The 27,528-nt window shown below is 38.6% G+C and overlaps 1 protein-coding gene across 1 annotated transcript; it reads left to right on the plus strand.

Moving 5' to 3' along the window:
* The first annotated feature begins 292 nt into the window (after window positions 1-292).
* On the plus strand, window positions 293-24,779 carry STK40 (serine/threonine kinase 40). Its single transcript, XM_063444472.1, has 11 exons — window positions 293-392; window positions 16,316-16,432; window positions 16,890-16,975; window positions 17,332-17,475; window positions 17,828-18,058; window positions 19,025-19,077; window positions 19,694-19,809; window positions 20,549-20,693; window positions 21,126-21,245; window positions 21,372-21,453; window positions 24,443-24,779. The coding sequence occupies exons 2-11, from the start codon at window positions 16,324-16,326 to the stop codon at window positions 24,686-24,688; spliced, it is 1,332 nt and encodes a 443-aa protein (XP_063300542.1). The 5' UTR covers window positions 293-392; window positions 16,316-16,323; the 3' UTR covers window positions 24,689-24,779.
* The last annotated feature ends 2,749 nt before the right edge of the window (window positions 24,780-27,528 follow it).

Consider the following 27,528-nt stretch of genomic DNA (forward strand, 5'->3'; position numbering starts at 1 on the left):
GGCTTTTAAATCATTTCTGTCAGCAGCCAATCACAGCCATCTCCATTCACTACCGCCAGCCAACCAGCGACCGGCTTGCGCTCAATGACGTCATTACTATTTAAAGTGAGGGTGTTAGTGAAATGGCCGAGGTGGGCGTGCGCGAGCATACCTACATTTCAGCCAATAGGGAGCGCGCTTTCTTGCTGCAAGCGCGATCAACGTGCCTGTAAAACGAAAGCCGATTGGTTGCTGGAGGGCTCGCTGAATTGCCGTGCGTAATTTCCGTCGTTAAGTGCGCAGCGATGGCGAGCCGGGGCTGTTGATCGGTGGAGGCCTGGTGCAGCAGTCTCACCTAGTCTACCCAGGGGCATGAGCTGGGACTGAGCCAGCCGGGGCCGCCTCACTCACAGGTAAGCTTGGGAGTGACGGTCTGTGGCTGAATCTATCCTTCCCGACAGGTACGGTGATCCCCATACGGTGCATCCCTGTACAGAGCAGAGAGGGCATGGGGGAGGATGGGTGCATGCTGCTGGGGCATTAGGGATGGGGTAGGAGCATGCTGGCCGGGACAATGAAGAGGATATTGGCAGGTGATGGTGCAATAAAGCGGGCATGGGAGATGATTGGGCAGACTTTTTTTGTTGTTGCTCATACGGTGTGTAAAGAGGCTGCTGCTCAAGGGACAATGCTGTCCTGCAGCAATAAGGAGACTGGACATTTTTCTGTCTTATGGGCAGCAGTCTAAGTATGTTCAGCACAATAAACGGAGGGGCTGATCGATTTTCAAAAGTCTCACAGGTGTGCAGGGGTAAATCTACCCAGAGAATGTTCATAGCATTCCAAGCAGTGAGCATGGAACATTCACTAACTCGGAATTTAGTGGAATATTAGAGTGCTTGAAGCTAGCTTGGTTTCTATAAATTTACTCTGAATAAACTTCACTTGTCACCAGTACCGTGTGTGAAATGCGGTCTCTCTCTGTGTCTCTCTCTGTGTCTCTCTCTCTGTCTCGTATGTATATATATTTTTCTTCTTTTTGTAGTTAATGCAGGGCATGGTTAAATAAAACAACCTGATTGACCTATAAAACAACTCTTCTACAGACTTTATTGCTGACAAATATTGCAATATTTTTGTTGGGGTGTAGTTACCTGTATTTGAGAAATCACAGCAAATCCTTTTGTAAGCAATGACATTCGACTTATATTTCGAGTGCCTGCCGATCTCAAGTGCTTCTCTTAGCCTCACACGTTTGATTAAAACAGCCATATACACAACTATTTAATCTAAAACGTATACATCAGACACTTTTGTTAAAAATAAAATTTATGTGCACATAGACAGGATTTTTCATAAGTAAAACATGTACATAAGTTTCTATGCCTAGATAAAATCTTATCCTATGCATATGTAAACGACAGGGTCAGTCCAAAAACGATAACTCTCCACAATGCAAAAATTTCCTTGTGCATGTGATGGCTGGATTTTACAGGCATATATAAGTGAATTTATGTGTCAGTGGTTGCAAAGGCATACATGTCCTTAAAGGTTGTTCTAAACCCTAAAACAACTTTAGCTTAATCAATCCGTTTGGGTGTAGATATAGAACATGCAGTCTCATTGCTCAATTCTTTACCATTTAGGGTTTGCAGCATTTTTCCCTTTCAATCAAATGTGGCAGTGCAGTGTGTTTACTCTAGATGCTAATTGAACTTTAATTACGCACAGGAGACTCCTGCAGGCTACGAACAGAGCAGGATACAAAAAATTTGAAATGAAGCAGACTTTTACAATAAGGGAAGTTTTAAATATTAAATCTCTTTACAGGAAATGTTTAGGTCACCTGTAGGGAAGGGGACTAGGGCTGCATGAACAAAGTGGTTTTAACCTATTAAAGGAACACTATAGTCACCTAAATTACTTTAGCTAAATAAAGCAGTTTTAGTGTATAGATCATTCCCCTGCTCAATTCACTGTCATTTAGGAGTTAAATCACTTTGTTTCTGTTTATGCAGCCCTAGCCACACCTCCCCTGGCTATGATTGACAGAGCCTGCATGAAAAAAAAAAACTGGTTTCACTTTCAAACAGATGTAATTTACCTTAAATAATTGTATCTCAATCTCTAAATTGAACTTTAATCACATACAGGAGGCTCTTGCAGGGGATAAGAAAATCTTAATTAAACAGAACTTGCAATAAAAGCCTAAAAAGGCTCTCTTTACAGGAAGTGTTTATGGAAGGCTGTGCAAGTCACATACAGGGAGGTGTGACTAGGGTTAATAAACAAAGGGATTTAACTCCTAAATGGCAGAGGATTGAGCAGTGAGGCTGCAGGGGCATGTCAGGTGACTATAGTGTCCCTTTAAGTTGCAGAGAATTGAGAAGTTTAACTACACTGACATGATCTATACAACCAAATCGCTCAAAGGACCAGTTCTGGCACCGTAACAACCTTCTCAAAATTATGCTGTGGTTTCGGTTTAGTTTTGACGAAGTTATGTAGCCCAAAATGGTTCTTTAAGCTACAGTTGTTCTGGTGCGTAGCTTTTCTTTAATGTGGATGTATTGTAAACACACTGTCAATGCTTGGCTATAGAATGGAAACCTTTTATATAGCGTGTAAATATTTATGACTAAAATGTGTAGTGAGTTCATGTACATTGATTTTATTTTTAATTCCCTAAACACTGAATAGAAAACAAAACTGCAAAGTGTTTGGCTTTTATTTATTTTTAATTTTGCCACATAAAAGGAAAGTTTACCTGCCCAAATAAAAATCATTAAAACTGTTTGCAAATGCTGCAGTTCTCTTGTCTGCATACTTTGCGAGCTCTCTCCTTCTTCCCCAGCCCAGACTTTCTGTGGCTGTCCAATCAGATTTCCAGTGCAGCTCAATGAAAAGTCTGTGTAAGGCAGGTGCTCTGGACAGTTTCCCATCATTTGAGTTTAGTTCCACTGAGCTAACCAACCCGGAAGTAACAGGGTCAGTTGACTGACCTTCAAGGTGTTAACAAAATTAATTTAAAAACGTGTCTGAAGTGTTCTTTTAGAGGACCACTATAGTGCCAGGAAAACAAACTAGTTTTCCTGGCACTATATGGTCTTTAGGTTCCCACCCTCAGGGTCCTACTCCTGTGGGGCTGAAGGGGTTAAACACTTGTCTTTCTCCAGCGCTGGGCTCCCTCGGAGCCGGGGAACTCCTCCCTCTGCTGACATCAGCGCTGAATGCGTGGCGAGAGCTGCGCACTCATTCATGCAGTCCATAGGAAAGCATTTCTCAATTTTCCTATGGACATTCAGCGTCTTCTCACTGTGATTTTTCACATGTCAGCAACAAACTGTATGCACAGTCATACATAAGTTTCATGATCCACTACATGAATGGCCTTCTTTAAAAATAACATGGGTTAGTTCCGTATCAATTAGATCAATGTGCTCTCTAGGCACCATGGCCTCTAGCATTATTTTTTTTTTTTCACAGGCCTCATTTGTATAACTTAGGAAATGGTTATGTTTGTTTAAATTTTTGGATAGCGCTACTCTGGGCAGCTGTTAGATTTACATGAACTTGTAGAATTTCTGTTTTAGAAATTTGGTCTGGTTTAGTGACTGCAGCCACACACACTTTGTAACAAAATCTGGTTTGCTTCACTGAGATAAGCAGGACAGTGCAAGTGTGCACTCAATTTGTCAAGTAATAGCTGCGAGTTCTCAACCAGTGATTGTGGTCCTTGAGTGGTCAATGAGCTAAGCCTGAAGATTTCTTCTGGTGGATGAAGTGCAGGTGCCTGGGGAACCCAGACAATGTCAGTCCCAAACAGTTTGAGAGATTACTGTGAGAGGATGCCAGAGCATCCCTGATACAAATCTTCTAAAGTTGGTCATAGTTATGGTGTTTGGGTGTTCCTTTTTATTTCAGGAGCTGAATGCTGCTGCCACTGATAGTGTCAACAAATGTATAATCTGGATATTCAGTAGAAAAAGTAATCTAGGATAGTTTAATGAAATTATGCTCTGAAAACTTTCACAAAGTTGACATAGCTAAATCATATTAGAAGTTCTGCTCAAGCTGTGTAGAGGAGATGAACAGTGTGGGTGACTGGGGAGACCCATATTGGTGTCAGACTGTTTGAAACTGATTCCTGTCACTACCAGCGACACGATTTCGTGTTTTTTCTATTTTTTTTGTAGTTTTTTTTTTCTGCCAGTCGATCTACTGTTGCGTGTGCTTTTTTAAATTCTTCTAATACTATGCTTCATAAAATGCACCATTTGCTTGAATGGGGTATTTTAGGGCAGTATTTTAATTAAGTGTATCAATGTAAGCTTACTTGCACTTCCATGGCAGATAGTGACTGTTCTTCAAAGGATGGGGTGGTCTTTTATGTCAATCTTGTCCGTTTTGGGGGAATATGTATCTTGACATTTTTTTGTTTCCCCTTGCTAATATAAACACACATGATCTGTTTCGGTTTCACTGCCTGTGGGGTGTATTTCTGGATCTACCCCCTCCCTTTGTGCATCACCTTCCTGTGCAGGAGGCACCCAGAAGCATATTTAGAAGTCACATTGCATTACTTGCTGTTCCTTAAACCTTCACTGTTTGATCTTTAAAGTGCATTAATGCGTACATATTGCAGTGAATTGCTATTGATGTAGTAAAACTGCCAAAAAATACTTATTAAAGCTGCTGCAATTTAATGGCAAAAACAAGCGGGGGGGGGGGGGGGTTGAGAGTTCAGTAGCTAGGTGCATTGTTGGTGTAGAACTCTCCTAGGAAGTTTGTCTATATGGGGCAGGTGAGCTTGCACTTAGCTACTGGATTGGTATTTAAAAGTGCACAGGTAACTTATTTGTTTGCTCTAGTTTACAACCTGGCTATGTAATTGAACGTAATAACCTATAAATGGCTTTTTATTTTTTTGAAACTTTTTTTTATTTTTTTTTCAACTTCTCCCATCTTCTGCATGACACATTTCCCATATCTTCATTTTGAAACCAGTCCTTTCCTTTTTATTCATGTTGTAACTTCTTGTTTGCTAAACTGTATAATTGGCATGAAATTAAGTTTCCCTTGGCTTCTGTATGTAAAAAGCGTAGCTATCAATACATATGCACGGTGTACAATTTCATGGCCATATATGTAGGCATACAATCAAAAATGGTTTAAAAAGCATTCCAGGTTCCTCTCCCATCCCTTGGATATGTTACACCCAAAACCATTATTCTCTTCTTCCAGCCAATAGAATTGGGAGTCAGAGTTCATGCACCGCAATCTACATGCTTTGAATGAAATGTTTCTCATGGAGATGAGTGGAAATCCAGTGGATACTCTGAGAATGTTTAGTGCCCAAACATGCATAGCTGGTATGGTGCTCTTCTCCATTGTTTTTAACGGCTGGAACAATGTACCCTGTTGATCTTTTGGCAGTTTTATAAACTGAAGAGGTGACACTGTTAACTCTTTGAACTTCTAAAGCTTTCCAACTTGCTTAGTTGCTTTTGAGTGTTCCCATAAAAGTGACCATAGCTACTACTGCTTGCTATAGTGGTTGTCGAGTGATCTGTGGCCCACTGTTCAGCCGATGTGATCAGTGGAACTAAAGGAAGCTCCATGCTGTAGGCTTTAGCGATGATCCAGCAGTAGAAGTGTCAATTAGTGTCCCTATCCTGCTTTGGCAACCTTCGCTGCAAAATTATTTTATTTATCTATCCCCATTTTTAAAATGTTTTATTTATCTATTCTCTCTCCTCTCTTGGCTTGGTTGAGAAACTAAAATTCTTATAAGGATGCTTCTTTCCTGTGACGTTGCCTCCTACAGCCTCTAACTTACCAAACACAAGATCGCCTCTTCACTGGTTACATGTGTAAACAAATACTGTGACTCATTTCATATTAAGCTTTCACTTGAAGCTTCCAGGGCAGAATGTGCTGTATCAACTGGCAAGCTGCTTGCACAGTATAGAGGTGTTTTTTTTTTTTTTTTTTAAACGGACTATCGTGTGTATAGTTTAAGGCAGATGTCTTAATCACCGTGAAACTCTGCTGAAGCCTGTCTGAGAAATCACTCATATATATATATATATATATATATATATATTATATACTTTTTTTTTTTTTTTATTACAGTATAGTTACTGCCTCCTTGACATTGTGCTGGGATATCTGCTTATAGTTCGTACTGTTTTTTTTTTTTTTTATTTACATACTATGTGCACTGTATTCTTAACTATAGTTTTCCAGTCAAAGGAAGCTCCTTTAGTGGCTGTCTGGTACCCAGCCACTAGTGACTGCAATGTAAACATTGTAGACTGAGGGGACAGGGACACTGCACCCAGACCACTCCAACGAGCTGAAGTAGTCAGGGTGCCTATAGCATCACACTTGCCATACAGATATCTACTAGCTGAAGCATAATTAACTGTAATAAGCATACCTTATCTCTTTACTCTTGATTCCCCCCATTCTTCATGAATTGCCATAATTAGCAGGGGAATGAGACCCACTTTCAACTTCTTTGTAATTAATAACATGGTTATGACTGAACATGAAGTTCCACAGCCTGGGTATTTTTGCTTTAATTTTGCCTCTTGCATTTATTTAGTGAAAATTCCAAGTTTGTGCAGCATCTCACTTTGTCGTAGTGTGTTTGCTGCCCCACATGTACACATTCCATGCTCCCACATACCACAGAGTTACATTGCAGCCGCCTTGGTCCTGCAGTCAGTTTACAGTAGGGATCGTCCGATATTGGATTTTTTTTTTTTTTTTTAACAGCCGATACTGATAATCTGTGAACTTTCAGGCCGATAACTTGTCGATGTTCTGTACATTTACAATTTAAAAACAAAAGAACCTTATTCTAAAGGTAAAGGCACAAAATATACATGCCACATTTAGTGCATGCAGTGTGTTTAGAAAAAGGAGCTTGTGTGTGTGTCTCCCTGGTGGTCCAGTGGCATGTACTGAGCAGTGGGGGCCTGCAGTAAGCTCTTACTAACCTTCCCAACAGCTCCCTGTGTAAATCTTGTGGCCTGCGTGCTGCTCGGAGCCTTGCCATGGTAACCCAGGGAGCTGCTGGGAAGGTAAGAGCTTGCTGTGGACCGCCGGGCTTGTTATGATCTGGCGGTCCTGGTATCTACTATCGGCAATATCGTTGTCGCTATTTACCGATATTGCCAAAAATACTGAATATCTGACAATAATATCGGTAAAACCGATAATCGGTCGATCCATAGTTTACAGCTTTGACAAGATTGACATTCCCCTGTCTTTCCTGTTTTTAACCCCATAATAAAGGATATTTTGAGATTCATCTGTGTTAAAAGCTTTTTTATTTTTTGCGTTAAGTTCTACCTCTGTTTCCCACTTTCTACCACCAATACATGAATCATTTAGATATCTATATTGCTATAGGTACATGTATGAGGTTACTGGATATGCTGCTTCTGAACACCAGGCTGTATGTTTAACTAGATGAGTGCAGAGCTGCATGTATATATAAATTGAGGGCTTTATTTTCATATTCTAGATCAGGGGTTCCTAACCCAGTACTCAAGTAACCCCTCCCAGTCCAGGATTTAGGGATTACCCAGTTGTCTAAAGTGTTTAGTTTTTTGTTTTTTTTCTATAAAAACATCTTGGACACAACTTGGTAATCCCTAAATTCTGGACTGTTGGGGTGGATACTTGAGGACTGGGTTGGGAACGACTGCCCTAGATGTATACATAACACAATATTAAATAGGGGGGAAAAACACTTAATTATTTTTTTTTTCCCCCTCTATCTTTCATTAACCCCTTAAGAAAAAAATTCTGGAATAAAAGGAATCATGACGTGTCACACGTCATGTGTCCTTAAAAGGTTAAAGATTTCCTGATGCAAAGTGCAACTAAAGAAAAATCTCAGATTAGTTAGTCCTGATTGGTAAAAACAGACATTTTGAGCATTTTGGCTATGTGCCCCACTCTCCCTCCTTCTGAACCTTTTTTTCTCCCCAAGGAGTAAATTGGGACTTTAGTAGTTAACAGAATCCAAAACTGCTAAAGAATATTCCAGATCACTTTCACACTTCATTTAACCATTTTATCATACACCTACGTTTGAGACAAAGTTTCCTACTGTTGCAAGCACACCATTCATATTCAACGTTCTGCTACGGTTCTCTATTACAATGATGCCCCTAATCCCATCTCCAGAGTACTTGCATTAGCAGAGGGATTTCTGAGCACTCTGTGATGTGATTGCAGCATGAGAGGAAATCTCCCTCTCATGCTGCAACTCAAGGTAAGGTGATTGACACTGGGCAGCTGACAAAGCCCAGCACAGATTATTTAGTGGGGGCAAGCAGGGAGAACTCATTTGATGCTTTCAGACCGTGTGTGGTCTAGGACATCTAAAATGAGTGCCATTGTACTTGGCTGCAGCTTGCAAATTAATTGAAAGGGCAATCTTCTCCCCTCAAAGCAGTGCACATTGCTCACCTGCAAGTCTGGGGCCACTTATTGTAACCTCAGCTAGAGTTTTTTGGTACAAGCAGCGATTAACCTTCCGGATTTTTTATTTAAAAATGTGTTTTCTGCCTGACAGTCTAAGGTATGCTGTCAACTGCATTGAATACCTGCACCGCATGATGACATAGAGCAGTGGTAAGCAAACTTCAGCATTCCCAAAATGACTTTACAATCATAATGCTGGCAAAACATTGTCAGATATAGTCCACATCTGGAGTGCTGCGGGTTTCCTATGCCTGGAATAGTCATATGGACCATGAGTAGTTAATAACTGGCTGTTATTTGATTTGGTTTTATATTTTGCAAGTGGAATGACCAGCAAATACAGATGAAGATGTTTTGTTAGCACCTTTATTCTCCAGGGTATCTTCAAAGCACTGTCTGCATGTTTGTTTTTGAGTCCAGGCACAGGAAATAGTTTCCCACTAAGGCAGTCTTTATTGATAAGTACAGCAGAGTTTCAGCTCTTCTATAGTGCCTTTATCAAGGCTTAACTAAGTCTACCAGTAGACCAAAGTCTAGAATTAAACGGGCTACGTCAGGGCTCGACAAATCCCAGGTTGCCACTGCGACTAGAAATTTCGCTTTGGCGCCTTGGATTTGCTAGCTCTTTAATGTGGCCGCCGAGGGAGTTTTGAAGCTGTCCATCCGCGGCAGCATGGAGCCGGCCGCGGGGGCAGTTAGCTTAATGCAGCTACTCTCTGCTCCCCTGATCTGTTTAATGATACCTGGAGCTGGAATATGACGTCACTTCAGCATCATTGCAGGGAGAAGAGAGGGGCTGCAGAAAGAGAAAAGACCAACTCTGCTCTCCAAGAGGTAGGGAGGCAGTGGTGTTCAATTAATACAAAAATGTGTGGGCGCACATCTAGGTACCTGCCCCCTCCGATTACATGAGGAATGTTTTTTTTCACAGCCCCCCCACCCCGTGCCACTTTTGCCGAGGCTGGTACCACCTCAATGGCTGAGATTATCAATCTTTATGATCTCAGCTAAGCCAATGGAAAAGGAAAGCATTGGAAGGATTTTGTGCATGCTTCTAGATTCCAAACAAACTTTTCATGCCCTGGACTACGTAGTTTGCCCATTAATGGAACACTAAAGTAGTTGAAAGACATGTTTGTATAGCCAATACTAGTGTTGGCAGATCTATTTTTGGAATACCCCCCCCCACTAACTCTCTCAGCCAATCAGTATGGGGAAACATTTGGAGGCTAGTGTGCATGTGCAACAAACTGCTGTGCTGCACCTAACTGCATCACTTTTATAGAGCTGCCCTTAATCCATAGTTCTTTATGGAGAGTGTTCTCCATGAGCATGAAGACACAGAACTTAAGCTTTGCCGAACTGAACCAGGGAAGCCCTCCAGACTGAAAGTCACTAGAGGTAAATGCACCACTGACCCTGCAGGGACGATCTCTATGGCTTAGAGCCACTACATTAAACTCTAGTGGTTGTGGTGCATTTAGTGTCCTTGTAATACTTCTATATTGTTGGCTTTTGTTTCTCAATATGTTAATTGGTGTCCATCCTTTCTCAAATAAATGTAACTGAATTCCAGACTACTGTCAGTGACCTGAAGGCACTATAAGTGTGCATACAGTTGCATCAATATATTATAACATTTTGCAAACCGTATATAGAATTGCCAGAATCTTCAACCGTCATATTTTCAAATATTTTTGCAATTTAGAAAATCCATATTTACATACAGATTTCCGATTTTTAGCAGCTCTAAAAAGGGAGGGAAATGTAAAGACACAAGGCTAAACAATCCAACAATAATCCAAGCACATAAAGTGCTTCAAACTTGCTGAACGCATCCTATGGATTTTAGGATCGATAACATTTAATTTATAGTGTTCATCCTGAAGTAATGTTGGTGCCTTTTTTTTTTTTTCTTCTTCTGCTGTTGAAAGTCCCTTTATATAACCTTGCATCCTGTTGGCTTTGCTGTCCTGCTTGCATCAAGCAAGATTGGAAGTTGGTTTGCATGGAAAGAACGTGTTCCTACGCAACTCGGGAAAAACTTTAAAAGAGCTATGTTCTGCTGTAAATGCCCAATAAACAGACATGTTGTAGTAACTTGTGCCTGTGTTCACTCTGTCTGTGGGAATTAATGGTGGTATGTGCACAATAATGCAATTTCACAGCTGTAGATCCATGCTTCCTTACCCCCCTTGTAAACACTTTGGTTAAAGGTTTACTCCAACTTTTCTTTAACCCCTTAAGGACTGAGCCAAATGTACAAGTTGTGAACAAAACCTGGCATTTGCGCTATGTCTGTCCAACCGTAACTCACCTCTTTCATATTAACCCCTTAAGGACGGAGGACGGTTCATGACCGTCATCGGCATTTTTGCATTGCCGACCGATGACGGTCCTGAACCGTCCTAACTTTGAGATGTACTTACCCGATCGCCGCCGTTCCCCCGGCGGCGATCGGCGGTGCTCCCGGTGTGGGGAGACTGCCTGCAGCCCAGACAGTCTCCCCATGGCGGATTAGGACCCCTGGGGCCATGTGATCGCTCAATAGTGCAATCACATGGTCACAATAGGTGTCCATGTGTCTGCCTGCAGGGGGACTGTCTGTGCTGACAGGCAGTCTCCCTGCAACTGTAAAATCATAAAAAAAAGTTTAATGTTAATTAAAAAAAAAAAAAAAATGAGGTGTGTGTGTGTATATATATAGATATGGGGATATGTCTCTATATATCATATATAATGTCATGCTAAGTGTATTTTTATATTAATATATACATAGATTAATATAAAAATACACTTATAATTAAATTACACACGTGTATATATAATTATGTATTGTGTATATATTATAAAATACAAATAAGTAATTTAAATTAAATTAAACATGTAAAAATAATAAAATTTAAAAAAAAAATTATATATCTATACGAAATTTTATTCTAACTGTATTTTGATATTAATATATATTTATATCAAAATACACTTACAATGAAATTGCATATATAAATAAATTAAATAAAAAGAATACAAACTATTCATATGGCCATATACAAAATTACATAAATAATTATATAAATATACACGTAGACTTCTAATATATAAATATGCATATATATTTAAATTCTACATGCGTATTTATGTAATATTTTTACATAATTAATTTTATTGATTGCAATTTAAGGGACCTGCCTGCCAACCCAGGCTGAAAGTCCAGAGAATTTAATTTGCTATCACTGTATTTTACCCTGTAACGTTCTACGACACCCTAAAACCTGTACATGGGGGGGGGTACTGTTTTACTCGGGAGACTTTGCTGAACACAAATATTAATTATTTAAAACAGTAAAACGTATCACAGCGATGATATTGTCAGTGAAAGTGACTTTTTTTTTTGCATTTTTCACACACAAACAGCACTTTTACTGATGATATAATTGTTGTGATACATTTTCCAGTTTTGAAACACTAATATTTGTGTTCAGCAAAGTCTCCTGAGTATAACAGAATTTATAGCGTTTTTGAAAGTTACAGGGTCAAATATATGGGTCAAATATTTTTACATTGAAAATGGCCAGGTTGGTTACGTTGCCTTTGAGAGCGTATGGTAGCCCAGGAATGAGAATTACCCCCATGATGGCATACCATTTACAAAAGAAGACAACCCAATGTATTGCAAATGGTGTATGTCCAGTCTTTTTTTAGTAACCACTTAGTCACAAACACTGGCCAAAATTAGCGTTCAATTTAGTTTTTTCCTTTTTTCACACACAAACAAATATGAACGCTAACTTTGGCCAGTGTTTGCGACTAAGTGGCTACTAAAAAAGACTCGACATACCCCATATTGAATACCCTGGGTTGTCTACTTTAAAAAAATATGTACATGTGTTATTCAGCGATTTATGACAGATAATAGTGTTACAATGTCACTATTGATACATTTTAAAAATGTATGTTTTAAAACCGCAAAATCCTACTTGTACTTATAGCCCTATAACGTGCAAAAAGCATGTAAACACGAAGTATTTTTAAACTCGGGACAACATTTTGAATCTATTTAGCAGCTTTTTTTTCATTCGCTTTTGTAGATGAGTAAAAGATTTTTCACATAAAAGTCAACATGTATTTCTTTCAATTTTTCATATTTTTTTTAAAATTAAATTACATGAGATTATATAAATGGTATGTAAAAGCCCCTTTTGTCCAAAAAAAATATATAATTTGTATGGGAACAGTAAATTAGAGAGCGGAAAATTACAGCTAAACACAAACACCACAAAAGTGTAAAAAGATGCCTGGTCGCAAATGTACAACATCGCAAAATCTGTCCGGTCCTTAAGGGGTTAAATGCACCCCCCCCTTATTATATATAATTTTATTCAGGGGAATCAGGGCTTTCATTTAATATCAAATATTTAGCTATGAAACATTAATTTAATATGAAAAAAATGGGAGAAAATAAGATTTTTTTTTTTATTTTCTTAGTTCTACATGACATTTTAACTGTCAATGTTATAATACTGTTTGCTTTTACTGCAATAAAATACACATATTTGTATTCAGCAAAGTCTCATGTGTAAAACAGTACCCCCTATGTACAGGTTTTGGGAAGTTACAGGGTCAAATATAGCGTGTTACATTTGAAATTGAAATTCGCCAGATTGGTTACGTTGCCTTTGAGACTGTATAGTAGCCCAGGAAATTTACACCCATAATGGCATACCATTTGCAATAGTAGACAACCCAAGGTATTGCAAATGGGGTATGTCCAGTCTTTTTAGTAGCCATTTGGTCACAAACACTGGCCAAAGTTAGCGTTAGTATTTGTGTGTGTGAAAAATGCAAAAAACGCCCATTTTGGCCAGTGTTTGTGACTAAGTGGCTACTAAAAAAGACTGGACATACCCCATTTGCAATACCTTGGATTGTCTACTATTGCAAATGGTATGCCATCATAGGGGTCATTTTCATTCTTGGACTACCATAGGGTCACAAAGGCAACGTAAGCAATCTGGCGAATTTTAATGTGAAAAAAATGAAACACAAGCCTTATATTTGACGCTGTAATTTTTGAAAACACCATAAAACCTGTACATGAGGGGGGTACTGTTGTACTCGGGAGACTTCGCTGAACACAAATATTTGTTTCAAAACGGTAAAGTATTGCAGCAATAATATCGTTTGTGTGTGAAAAATGCAAAAAACGTCACTTTTACTGGCGATATCATTGTTGTAATACATTTTACTGTTTTGAAACACTAATATTTGTGTTCAGCGAATCTCCCGAGTAAAACAGTACCCCCCTCATGTACAGGTTTTATGGTGTCTTGGAAAGTTATAGGGTTAAATATAATGCTAGCAAATTAAATTCCCTATACTTTCGGCATGGGTTGTCAGGCAGATCCCGCTAATTGTAATTCATTAAGATACCTAATTATGTAAAATTACATAAATATATGTAGAATTAATATATGTGTATATATTGTATCAGTCTACGTGTAATTTGATATTTATATATATATTAAAATACACCTACAGTGTATGTATTTTTTTTTTTTTACACTTATTTTAACTTTTTTTTTAAATTTGATTTCAGCCAGCAGGGGGACCAACTGTAATTGGTTAGTCCCCCTGCTGGCATTGCTGCAGCCAGCTATACCGGCCATGTAATTGTGAGGTCCTCGCAAGGACCTCACTCTCGCATGGCCCGGGGGGGCTGAAGAGGATGGAGGTGCCACGGGGGGGCTTCCTGGGAGTCCCCCCAACCGCGATCGCCGGCGATCGGCTAAGTAAAAAACAAACAAAAAAGACTTAATTGTACACCCTCTGGTCTTAAGGGGTTAATAAAAAATAAAATAAAAAGAGCCAATAAATATACATACTAGCGTAGTCTGCATGTGCCTTGGGTCCCAACATCTTTTCTCTATGGACCAGCTTGTCCCTGTGTTAAGGTGTGGATTGGGTTTTTCTTTTGTTAATGTTATTAAAGGGACACTATACTCACCAGAACAAATACAATTAACTGTAGCTGTTCTGGTGACTAGTCGGTTCCTTCAGGCTTTTTGCAGTTGCAGCCTAGACAGGGATATCTCCACTGGCTGCCACTCATATGGGTACTAGAAGTGCTTCCTCTGATGGAGATGCTGATTGGCCAGGGCTGTTTTGACGCTTATGCTTGGTCTGCCCCTATTTTGCCTCCTTGACACTCAGCCAATCCAATGCAATACTATGGGAAAGCATTGTGCTTGACTGAGATCACCACTTCCGATGTCAGCCAAGGAGGCAGATCAGGGATCACAAATTCAGACGTTATGTGAATTACTGCCTCTGATTTTTAAAGTCTCAGACTGCACCTCCCTCTGACAAGGATCTGTGTTTCTTCTTGAGTAAATATTGGGCACTGGAATTTATAGCTTGTAATACTGATAAATAGGAAGTTTAATGCCCTACCTGTTGTACACTAACAGAAGTATGGAATTTTCAGTTATGTTGCCTATTTTCAACCTTGCCCAAAAAAATAAAGCAATTTGTGGCTTGTTCCATAAGTGTTCTGTTTTTGTATAAACAATTTCTTGCCATGACTATGTATGTCAAAATAGCCTTTTCTTCAAGTGATGTGCTGCCTATCTAGTTATATTTAGAATCGACCATTGCCTTTCAAGTTGAACTAATACACCACTGATTGATTTGTACTAGAAGTATTTTGACTGGTAGTGATATATAATCACTATATAGCGGGCTGTAGTTGTTAAAACTAACCAAAATACATAAAAATCTGATTTTATTTTTCTGTATCTTTTAATAAAATCTAGAGCCTTCTATTTAGGATACATTATAGTTCAAAGGTAATTCACCATGAAACCGATTAGTTGTGTAGCATGAGGTTTTTTTTTGGGGTTAGAGACACTATAGTCACCAGAATAACTACAGCTTAATGTATTGGTTCTGGTGAGTATAGTATGTAAATACTGCCTTTTCAGAGAATAGGCCTTGTTTAAATTACTGCCTAGGAACTCCGCTAGTGGCAGTCACTCAGACAGCCACTAGAGGTACTTCTTGTGCCAGTGCTGCACAGTGTGCATTGATTCAGTGCAAGTCTGAGGAGATGTTGATTGGCACAGTGCCGCTTTTTGTTGCACTCACATCTCAAAGCATTGGACTAGCTTAGGTAGTCCAATTTGATCTCAGCCATGTGTGACAGGTGTATAAAAAAAAAGTGAGTACAATCACTGCTGTTCAGCGTCTCCACGCTCTGCATGAAGACGCTGAACTTTCCTCATAGATATGCATTGACTCAATGCATCTGAGAAGGTGCCGATTGGCCAAGCTGGTGTTTGACCCCGCCTCGATGCCGATATCAGTGATTCCAATGTTTTCCCATTGGATTGGCTGATATCATAAATTCTAATGTCCACAAGGAGGTGGAGCAGGGTGGGGCCAGCACCAGTGGACCTTTGCAGGGCTCTAAATGTAAGTGTGCAGATTGAGCAACCTTAACTAGCATTTTGTTTGTTGTGCGTTTCCATCATGCTTTTGATCTGCTAACCATTTCAATTCCAGGAAAATTAAATTTACTGTTGGCTTTTTGTTACAAGAGAACTTCTGGCTTGCACGTCTTGTGTTTTTGGGGAGGAGGGGTTGGGATCGTAAATTATTTATTTTTTATTTATTCTTTCTCCTTCAGTGTCTTTTGCATTTTAAGTCTGCAGAAGCCTTGTCTGTTTAGGAACAGACTGACATTAGTAGGTGGAAAACTGGATGTGTTTGTGAAAGTCACTCTGATTAATGGAGCAGTAACATGCCACCTGTTTTATCACACTTACATTTACAGTGTGGAGGATGAAGAGAAGACTGTCTGAAAGGGATGCTGGGGAATCATCCAGATCAAAGGCTTTCTGTACTAGTATATCAGGAAGTAATGCCAAGAGGGCTGGACCATTTATTTTGGGTAAGCTGGCGTTTTAGTCGCATTTCACTATCTATAGCTCTAGATCTTATTTTTTTTTGTCTTTCTCCCCACTAGATAAAATGTGTATAGCCCATAATTCTCAGCTTTCAGTCCTTATAATGCCCCCAGACTGTGGCTTTAATATATGTAAATAATGGCTTACTGCACTTTAGTTGTACTATAGTCTAGACAAACTGATACTACAATGCTATATTTCGCTAGTGAAGACAACTTAGACTTGTCTATGGCTTTATTCCATCATGCAACAGTTTCCATTCCTTCGAGTGTACAGATCTACCAGGTTAGTCAAAATTTCATGCAAGCTTATGACTCGGTCACCCCCTGCTACTCTTGGAGTGAGGTGGTATCTCCTGTTGGCAGGGTTAGCTTGCTTCTGTCTAGATGCACATATTTTATGTGGGTGAATAACTGTTTCACTGTTGCTGTTTCCTGCCAGGTCCTCGATTGGGAAACTCTCCTGTACCAAGCATTGTGCAGTGTTTGGCAAGAAAAGATGGAACAGATGACTTCTACCAGTTAAAGGTTAAGATTATGTTAGCCTTATGCCTCCTGTAGAAAATCAGCCCTGCAAAAATGAACATAAAATAGGAGCATGTGTCATTTTCCATATTCAATGTCAGGGAATGTTGAATTTTAGTTTTTAAAAATATAATTTTTAAATTTTTTTGGTCTTGTTTGAAAGTCATTTTAAATAACTTGTGTTTAATGTTCAATCCAAAGACTAAGGATAAAGTAACTGAACATACTTGCCCACATTTAAACATGGCATTGAGGTTTGCTGACTTGTCTGACTCCATAGTCACACTTTTCAATGTTGTGGTTATATATAATTTTTTTTTTTTGTATGTTGATCATGGTGCTTATGTTCATCTACACAGATCCTAAGCTTGGAGGACAGAGGGGACAAAACAGGGGAAACACAAGAAGAAAGACAGGGCAAAATGCTGTTGCATACTGAATATTCGCTTTTATCCCTCCTTCATAATCAAGATGGTGTTGTACATCACCATGGTCTGTTCCAGGTAACTCTTCTATTATAACACTTGTTTTGGTTAAAAAAAAAATCCTTAATGTTGGTTGTAAAAGTAAAGTGTGTGTATTTTTTTTATATAGTTATTTATGCAGGCAAAAGAAATGTATTACCTAAATTGTGTGCAATTTTGGTGTACACTGCATTTGCCAAAATTAACCTTCTAGGGACAATCTGTACTTCAGGTTTTGCAGTCACCCCCTTCCCATTCTGTTTAAAATGTCAGTGTTACTAGTTTTAAACAGGTCTGTCCCTTAATTGCTTGTCTATTGCAGCAAAATGTATTTTTTTTTTTCCTATTGTTTTGCATTGCATTCTGAAACTTTTTTTTGTAAACTTTGCAGGACCGAACATGTGAGTTTGTAGAAGATATCATGGATGCCAACAAGCTGACTAGGAAGACCAGAAAGAGGATATGCCTAGTGTTGGACTGTCTGTGTGCACATGACTTCAGCGACAAAACTGCTGACTTAATAAATTTACAGCATTATGTGATAAAGGAAAAGCGGCTAGGGGAGAGAGAAACCGTTGTTATATTCTATGATGTTGTCAGAGTAGTAGAAGCCTTGCATAAGGTGAGACTACCACTATCTTTTGTGTAATATTTATATCTGCACTACTGTAATAACTTGGTTTGGTAGAGATTGACTTAACTGGGCCCACTCCTGTTTTGGGGGTGTGGGTGATTGGATAGGAACCCCAGTAAATGCTTCAGTAGCATTTAGTGGATGAGTAAAGAGAGCTATACAAACCCAAGCATCCTTTGGTTTATTTTTTGAAATGATATTCCAAGTACCAAAACAACTTTACGGATTAAAGCAATTTTGGTGTATAGATTAGTTTGTTAAAGTTCAGTCAACAGAGCAAGAAATAAAACTTCTGATTACACACAGACGGTTCCTGCAATTAACAGAGCAGGAGATGAGAGATTCTAAACTGAACAGAAAGTATGAAAGTCACATGCAGGGGAGGTGTGGCTAGGCTGGTTAAACAATGAATTAAAGGGACACTACACACTTCAGACCATGAAATCACTTTTAACTTCCTAAAATGCCTTCCCATTTGCCCCCCAACTTTACAAAGATTTCAATCAGAATTTTTTTTTTTTATATAAATTAACATTGTTCACCCCCTGGTCTGTATAACAGATCCTGTTACTTGCTAGTTTGTTCAGCTCAGTGTAGCTAAATAAGATTGGACAGCCACAAAAAGTCTGGGCAGGGAAAGAAGAGGTGCGCTTGCCAAGGCTTGATGCAATAGATTTGCATGGTTTTAGATACATTTCCAATGAAACCATGCATAATTAAAAGCATGCATGTTTTCATTGGGAATATATCTACTAAACATTAACTTTCTCATTTTATTAGAACAGTGTAGTGTCCTTTTTAACTTGAGCAGTGAGCCTGCAGGGGCGTGGTCTAGTCACTAAAACAACTTAATTGAGTATCCCTTTAAAGTAGTTTGAATGTGAAACCATATTCATTATGTGACCTGTTTAACAATCTGTACATTACTAACTTTAACTTTTCTTCTTCCTGCAGAAGAACATTGTGCACAGAGACCTGAAACTTGGTAACATGGTTCTCAATAAGAGGTAAGTGCGTATCTTTTTTTTTTTTAATGCAGAAGCTTACTTGGTTAATAATTCCTATCGATTGTCATGCTACATATTTAATGTGTAGGGGATATCCAAGGCGCAAAATTACAAATACTCTCCCTCCCCCCACAATTATTCCATGATGTCTTGCTGACAATGTTTCAGACTTCACCTTGCATTTCTGCAGGTACCCTTGTCAATGGCACGCTGTTTTGAACACTATTTTTAGATTAAAGAGTGGGAGAGTTGTAGAAGCATTTTATTGTCCTGGCTTTTAACTACATGTTAAGCGTGTGGGTCTTCTCTTCCTATGACTGTTGTGGTATTTGCTTTCGCCACAACTTTGTCTATATACACAACACTCCAAATCATTCACTTTGCCAAGTCCCACCAGTTGAATTGGAATTCCGTTTTGCAAGGCACCATTTTGTCTCTTCCAGTCTTAATCCTTCATTACTTTGAACAGTTGTTTGTCTATCTGCTTACCTAGACCTAGCAAATTTGTATCTTGCGTCATATTTCAGAATAATAGCATGTGGCTAATGTGATAAATAAGTTTACATTAAAGTTACACAAAATCGCAGGTGAATTTAAATCTTGTCTTTAATTTTAGGACCCATAGAATAACAATCACCAATTTCTGCCTTGGGAAACACTTAGTGAGTGAAGATGACCTATTAAAAGATCAGCGAGGAAGTCCAGCATATATCAGCCCAGATGTGCTCAGTGGTGAGTCACTTGGTTACACAGGTGCAAAAACCTAAACTTAAAGTCTGTGCTAGAGAAGCCATACTCACAACACATGAAATCATTTATTTTATAGAAATACAAATACACTGAGATTACGGATATCAGGCATTAAGTCTGTAACTTGCTCCCACTGATTTGTGCTCTATATAATCAATATTCAGGTTATAAACCTGTAAACCACAACGTATAAATGTGCATAAACTTGGTAGCCCCTCGTCCTCGCATGGTTTTGGTTCTTGCTGTTTTGCAATGACACATGTCAGCTAAAATTTGTTTTGAGATCTCAGTGGTGGCAAACCAAAGTGTATTTTCCAGATTTCTTTTTAAAATGTAAATTTTTTTTGTTTTGTGTTTTGTTACTCATTCCTAGCTGATTGCCACAGTTACCTGTTAATTAGAATTGTCTTCTCCATGTGTTAGTTATGGAAAAGTTAATTCTACTTCTTTAGTACACTTAATTATTTATCACTATGGGACGGAATATTAAAGATCTACTGAAGATGAAAATTATTGGTGTAATAGGGACACTTAATTTTCTTGGGTTAGAGATGATTGGCTGTATTTCTGCATTTTTAATTGTTTCCCCATTGCTTTTAATTGGATTTATGACTGTATTTATATTTAGCATGCATATGGAACACAAAGTATCTTTGCATCCTTCCTATAGATGCAATCCGTGAGAATTATCCTACTCTCTTCTGTTCCTCTGTTCCTTCAGGTCGACCATACAGAGGAAAGCCAAGTGATATGTGGGCGCTGGGTGTAGTTCTTTTCACCATGCTGTATGGGCAGTTTCCCTTCTATGACAGCATTCCTCAGGAACTTTTCCGTAAAATAAAGGCTGCTGAGTACTCCATCCCTGAGTAAGTGAGCTATTCTTGCTCGAAAATGTGGAGTAATATATTCTGATCTGGGTCCATAAGTTTAATCACTATACGCTTAAGATTAAAGACTTTTATAATCTGCTTACACTTTTATTAAAAGTGCATACAGTTAGGGCATTGTCCATAGAAAGAGCACACTTGATACAATATTTACTATTAACGGCTATTGGTTACCTTTGTGGAAATAAACTTTGACTTATTCATGCCAACCACATTTCCAACCATTGCATCGTTTAAAATGCAGCATTGGATGTTGCAGATGTACTGCTTTAGTATGCACTTGAACAGTCTCATATTGGTCCAGAACTCTCCCAAACAAAGGGTTTGTCTTTTTTTTTTTTTTAAAAAACATTGTTTGTTTACCTGGCTTATTTCAGTTATTCACTGCTAAAAAGTGTCTCCCCTTATTAGGGATGGAAGAGTGTCTGAAAACACCGTATGTCTTATACGTAAACTATTGGTCCTTGACCCTCAGCAGCGCCTGACTGCATCTGAAGTCCTAGAGTCTCTTGGTGGCATAATCTCTTCCTGGTAAGTCAGTTCACTTTACCTGTAATCGGTATTAACAGCAATCATAAGGTTGTTATATTGATACTAGCCTTCTTGCGTGTCTGTCTCCCTTCCTCAAGATCATCCTTTTATTTTTTTGATCCATAGGCAATCTATGTCCTCACTTAGTGGTCCACTACAAGTTGTTCCTGATATTGATCATGTGACAAGCCCTGAAAGCTCTCAAGAGGTAAATTGATATGGGGCAGAGGAATCTGTATCCATTCCCTACCAAAGTTAACTTCTTATTTGTAAACCTGGTTGTTGCCTTTTTTCCAGATCAAACTGTCATGCATATTTATGAAGTTATTCTAGGTAAACTCTTACAGGGTTTCTTACTAAAGTGAAAATGTAAGTGTAGCCAAACTGAATGCATTGCTGACATAGAACTATTTCAGCTGGGCTATTTTGACATTCCATTTAAAATGCACTTTGAGTTCTCACTTTAGTCAAAACTGTTGTAATTTAAACCTATTTGGTTGATTTTACAGGTCTGCCACGTAACAGAAAAATTGGCAAGTCTTTTGGTTTCTTAAAAAAAATGCTTAACTTCCATTTGAAAAAAACTTGAATATTTATATATTTTTAGAGCAGGGGTGAGCTCTAACTGTTAAAAGGATGCTATACGCACCAAAACAATTTTAACTTGATGAAGTGATTTTGGTGCATTTATTATGCCCCTGCAGCCTCACTGCTCAGTTCTTTGCCATTTAATAGATTTCTGTTTATGCAGCTCTATTCACACATCCATGCATGTGACTTACACAGCCTTCATGTAAAGAGACCTCTAATGCTTAACTTCCTTTATTGCAAATTCTGTTTAATTTAGATCAGATCTCCTGCTCTGTTAATAGCTTGATAGACCCTACAGACAATTGACAATTTTGTTTTCATGCTGGTTGTGACTCACAGCAAGGGGAGATGCGACTAGGGCTGCATAGACGCAAAGATTTTACTCCTAAATGGCTTTAGTATTGAGTAGTGAGACTGCAGGGGTATGATCTCTAAACAAAAACTGCTTGATTAAGTTGATGTTATTTTGGTGGCTATAGTAAGGGACACTCCAGCAATATAAAATATTTAATTCATAAGTTTTGGTTCCTGTGTCCCTTAAATGGTCCTCTGGCCAATGCAGTGTTCTCATTGTGTGGCAGGGCGCATATCCCTGAAAATGCTTCTCATACAGATGCTTTGGATTCAAATATCTCTATGGGATGCATTGCCTTCTACCTTGTACTCTGGCACAAAACAATTAGGAACAGTTTACTCGTGGCTGTTAGAACTCATTTGAAAAGCAAGTGGCACTCTTAATACACTTTTTTTTTTTTTTTTTTTTTTTACATTTTAAAGTGCCAAGTTGCACCCTCCTGGCTGTATGTTGCTTCAAGCAGACCCCTACCCTCCTTAGAGGAGATGGTTTAGGAGTTGAAGATTTGAAGAATATAGGGGATTCTTTAAAAAGCACGCACTTTGACACAGGCATGCTAACTGAAGATGGCACATCTTCTACTTTATGCAATGTTACCATTCTTTTCATAATCCTTTTAATATTCTTTCAATACTTGTTAATCCCTTAAGGATGGAGGCAATTGTCTAGGTACTGATCCAAAACACCTAGAATTTGAGCGATGTCCAACAATAATAAAACTTTCATACTAAGTGAAACCAGCCTTATTATATATACTACTGTTTAGTAGAAATAAGGCTTTCATCTCACATCAAATATCAAACGTATTTAAATATAAATAAAATCTAAAAATGTGAGACCTAAAATGGCTTGAAACAGAACTTAGAAAACATTTAAGCTGAATTTCAGAATACTGTTGGCTATTTGAGTTACAGACTCAAATATAGGGCTTGCAAATTAAATTTTTTTTTTTTTTTTTTCCCCCCCACTGCTGGGCTGTTATGAATAATTTGTCTTACAAACGTATTGGGTCACTTGACCACTACAATCCCCTTTGCAGCTTTAACAGCTTCCACTCTTCTGGAAGGCTTTCTACAAGAATTTGGTGTTTCAATGGGAATTTTGCCCATTCGTTCAGTAGAGCATTTGTGAGGTCAGGCACTGATGTTGGACAAGGTATGGCTTGCAGTCTCTGTTCCAGTTCAACCCAAAAGTGTACAGTGGGGTTGAGGTTTGAGCTCTGTGAGAGCCAGTCAAGTTCTTTAACACAAAACTCCTCCAACCATGTATTTATGGGACCTAGCTTTGTGCACTGGGGCACCGTCATGCTGGAATAGAAAAGGACCTTCCCCAAACTGTTCCCACGAAGTTGGAAGCAACCAAAATGTTTTGGGATGCTGAAGCATTAAGATTTCCTTTCACTGGAAGTAAGGAGCCTAGTCCAATACCATTATCCCTCCATCAAACTTTGCAATTGGCACAATTCAAGCAGGCAACATTGTCATGGCATCTGCTAAACCCAGACTCTCCATCAGAGTACCAAAAACACCAGTGTGATTTGTACCTTCACAGAACACTTTTCCACTGTTCCAGAGTCCAGTGTCGGCATGATTTACACCACTCTATCCAACGTTTTCTACTTTGTGAGGTGTAAGGCAGCTACCCTGCCATGGGAACACATTCAATGAAACTCCTGACGTACCGTTTTTGATAATATTAATGCCAGTGGAAGTTTAGAACCATTTCGCTATGGTATCCGCATAGCATTGACAACTTTTACACACTATGCACCTTAGTACTTGGTGACCCGGTTCTGACTCTAAGTGATCTTCGGTACATGGCTGAATTGCTGCTGTTCCTAGACTATTCTACTTTCCAATAGTACCACTTACAGCTGTCCGTGGAATATCTAGAAGCGATGTAATTTCGAAAACTGTCTTATTGCAAAGGTGGCATCCTATCTCAGTACCACACTCAAATTTTCTGAGTTCTTCAGAGCAATTTTTTTTTTTTTTTTTTAAATTTGCACAATTCTGTGAGGGTTTCTACATTCCATATATTGTTTGGCAATCTATAGAGAAATTACTACTGCACACTTGAGTGTTTCTTCTATAATGTAGTATGAATGCCTAACACTGTGTGGGTTAAAATAATTTGGTTAGGGTGTACATGGTAGCAAATCATACAGTGTAAATGTAAAGTCTTAATTTCAGCTAGTTTGTGTGCCAAAACTGTTTTTATAATCTATCTTGAATGGTTTACTGTTTTACAGGCAAAAGTAACAGAAGAGTCCTCCCAGTATGAGTTTGAAAACTACATGCGACAGCAGCTCCTACTGGCGGAAGAGAAAAATACAATTCATGAAGCCAAAAACTTCCCCCAGAAACGTCACTTTGGAAATTTCCCCCCCATTAGAAGATTGGGGTATGATGCTCAGCCAATGAGCCCTTTGGACGCTGCCATCCTTGCACAGCGATATCTTACCCCGTCACACATGACTATCCCTAATCCCCACTAAAACATGGTTTCCAAATGTTTCATCTATATCTGGAAAGTTACAGTTTGGGGGAATCTTTGAAAGCTGAAAGGCTTATACGGTGCTATATTTCTTCTCCTCCCCCCCCCCCCCCCCCCCCCCCCCCAGCTTGCTGTTCCTACTTTAGTTTCATTGCACAGAATGCATCTTGGCCCTTCTCCCACTATTTTTTTTTTTTTGTTTGTTTTTTTTATTAGTCCTAAAGCAATACCGTTCCAGCACAAGATAAATGATGTAGCATTTTTTTCTCTAGAATAGACTCCAGTCTGTACTCATAACCTTTCACTACCTTCATTCTTTTGATATTATGGACTGTTCTTGGACACCCAATGCTGGACTACATAGATTTTGTTTTTGAAGACCTCAAGATGCAGAAGTCTCTAGCTTTGTGGTGTCCTAATCTAAACTGCTCGTCCCCCCTCTGCTTTTCCCAGCTTTTTTTTTTTTTCTCTTCTGCAATTTGCTTGATACATAGACATTAAATCTACCTCTATTTTTTAGCAGTGCGTTCCATAGTTTCAACATACAGCATTAGAAGGATTTTGCTGTGGGAAAATTGTAAATTTTATTTGCTATAATCTGTTTTATGCCCCCTCTTTCTAGCCAACTGGGTGGCACAACATAGTGTGTACATATATAAATATATATATCCTTATATAGAGATATATATTTGATATTGAATATCCGCTGGGTTGCAATATTCAGAATAAGCTGTGTTATAAACCATTAGGCTTATAACATCCCATATACTCTGACATTTTGGTCTATATGACCGTGACTATGTATTTATTATTGGAAATCATTTGGGGGAGGGCTAGTGGGTCTTGTCTTTTAATGTCCCTAAACAAAGCACAGAAGGGATGAGCTCAATTTTTGTCAACGACTTGATAGCCCTGGATTAGCAGATTGACTGGATAACGTTTGTGTTTTATGAATTGGGCTGTTGGCAAAGTCACTCTACCTAGCTCAGGGCTTCTTGTATATTGGCCTGTGATTGTGCTTTTTAAACGTACTTCTTGGCAACGAGATGGACTTATTCAGCATGCATGTTTGTAGTGCATTTGTTCTGGTTTTACAATTTTTATCTCTTACACTTGAAGTTTAGGGTTCTCTGCAGTCCATACATGCAAGCGATAAAACAATTATAGTTATGATACTCTAATGCCTAATATACATTATTGTATGCTTTTTGGCTAGCTCTGCACTCTGACAGTAGGCAAGCCAATAATACAATAATATCCCTGTACTTTATTTTTATTTAGAATGGTCACCAATAATTTTACACACCTTACTGTTTTCTTAGAGATGCACTCTTGCCCTGCCTCCCTTTGCATGCCAGCACATTCAGGATCAAGAGCACTTCATTGGCATTACACTTCACCTGAACAAAGATTAATGCAGGGAGAAGTAAAGTTATCAACACGCATCTCTTACAATATTGATATCAGGAAACTGTCTCTTGGCACAATTGATTGCAAATGAAACTGCTCCCACTGTAGCATCTGCCATGCACCTTAGTCAGTTGCAGCAAGTGGCTAATGGATATCCAGATAATGTACTCTTAAGTGTAAACCTTCAGATGGGTAGATTTAAGCAGTCATAAACTAGGGACTTCATCAAAAAAGCCATTCACTGCGTATTAAAAGCAGAATTTTTTTTTCTCCTGTTCTGGGATGTTGCCTACTGGTAAATGGATAACTTGACCCAAACATAAGCATTAATTCCCTATAGCAGTCTCCAACACTGAGCCATATTTTGATGCCATATTCTTGCCACAATTTTTTTTTTTTTTTAAACCTCAAACTGCTCTCCCCTAAAAAGCCTTAAGCTTTTTTTATTTGTCACACTAGCATTCAACCTACACACTTTTCTGGTGCAAGCTTCTGTATAATTTTGGTTTTAATTATTTAACCTTAAATGTGTAGGTTTATGTTTCGCGTGTTTTTTTTTTTTTTTTTGTCTGACATTTCAACGTAAAGGATTTATATTTTCCAAACAATCTGGATTCAAAAACCAGAAGCACACTGACCACTGGTGTTTAAGTTGTAGAATTTAGACAAAAAAATGTATGTGCGTGAGTGTTTGTTTTTTTTATTTTATTTTTTTTATCTTGTATATCCTACAATCCAGCCCTAAATAGTACTTGGTAAATATTTGTAGCTTATTGCTTGGACACCTGGCCCAATACAGAAGGGCTTCCCCCAGAGCTTTTATCAAAAAGGTTTCCGCTACTAAGTATTCTTCAGTGTAATGGGTTATATTATGGGCCAAAATTGTCATGTTTACACTTGTCATTACTATGGAAAGTAAAGCATGTGACCTTCTCCAGACAGTGATACTTATGTATATATTCAAATGCCCCAAAGATCCAAACCTGGATTGTATCACTGTAAGTATGTGTGCCAGAACCTTTAAATTACTTTTATGCAGAACTATCCTGCTTACAGATCTTTCTTGCTGGCTCAGTACTTTGATAAACCAATGGTGTTCTGTCCTCATTGGTGAACTAGGCAGAATTTGGTCCATAGACAAACATTTATGGATGACAAGCTGGGCGGAGTAGCAAAACTCTGTACTAAATGCCTCAATGAAAAAAATACCCAGTGGTTTTGGATCTGGCTTTGAATGCCTGCATAAATCAGTGCCTTTTTGTTTTCACAATTCATATTTAGAACCTTCACATGGGATGACCACCAAAGGTCTAGTTTTTGACCACCTGCATTGGGGCTTATTTTCTTTTAATCAAATTAGACAATCCACAGCAGCTCAGACCTTAATGAGAACTGTAGATATGACCCAACAAATATTGATTCCAATTAGTT

Source organism: Pelobates fuscus, chromosome 1 (genome assembly GCF_036172605.1).
Source record: "Pelobates fuscus isolate aPelFus1 chromosome 1, aPelFus1.pri, whole genome shotgun sequence".
Classification (NCBI taxonomy): domain Eukaryota; kingdom Metazoa; phylum Chordata; class Amphibia; order Anura; family Pelobatidae; genus Pelobates; species Pelobates fuscus.

What these genes read in the sequence shown, in the direction of transcription:
- STK40 (XM_063444472.1), top strand. Translation starts at nt 16,324, where the DNA reads ATGAAGAGAAGACTGTCTGAAAGGGATGCTGGGGAATCATCCAGATCA. An exon ending in GCTGAGTACTCCATCCCTGA is followed by an intron (nt 20,694 to 21,125) that starts GTAAGTGAGCTA and finishes TCCCCTTATTAG; the next exon opens with GGATGGAAGAGTGTCTGAAA. An exon ending in GCCCTGAAAGCTCTCAAGAG is followed by an intron (nt 21,454 to 24,442) that starts GTAAATTGATAT and finishes ACTGTTTTACAG; the next exon opens with GCAAAAGTAACAGAAGAGTC.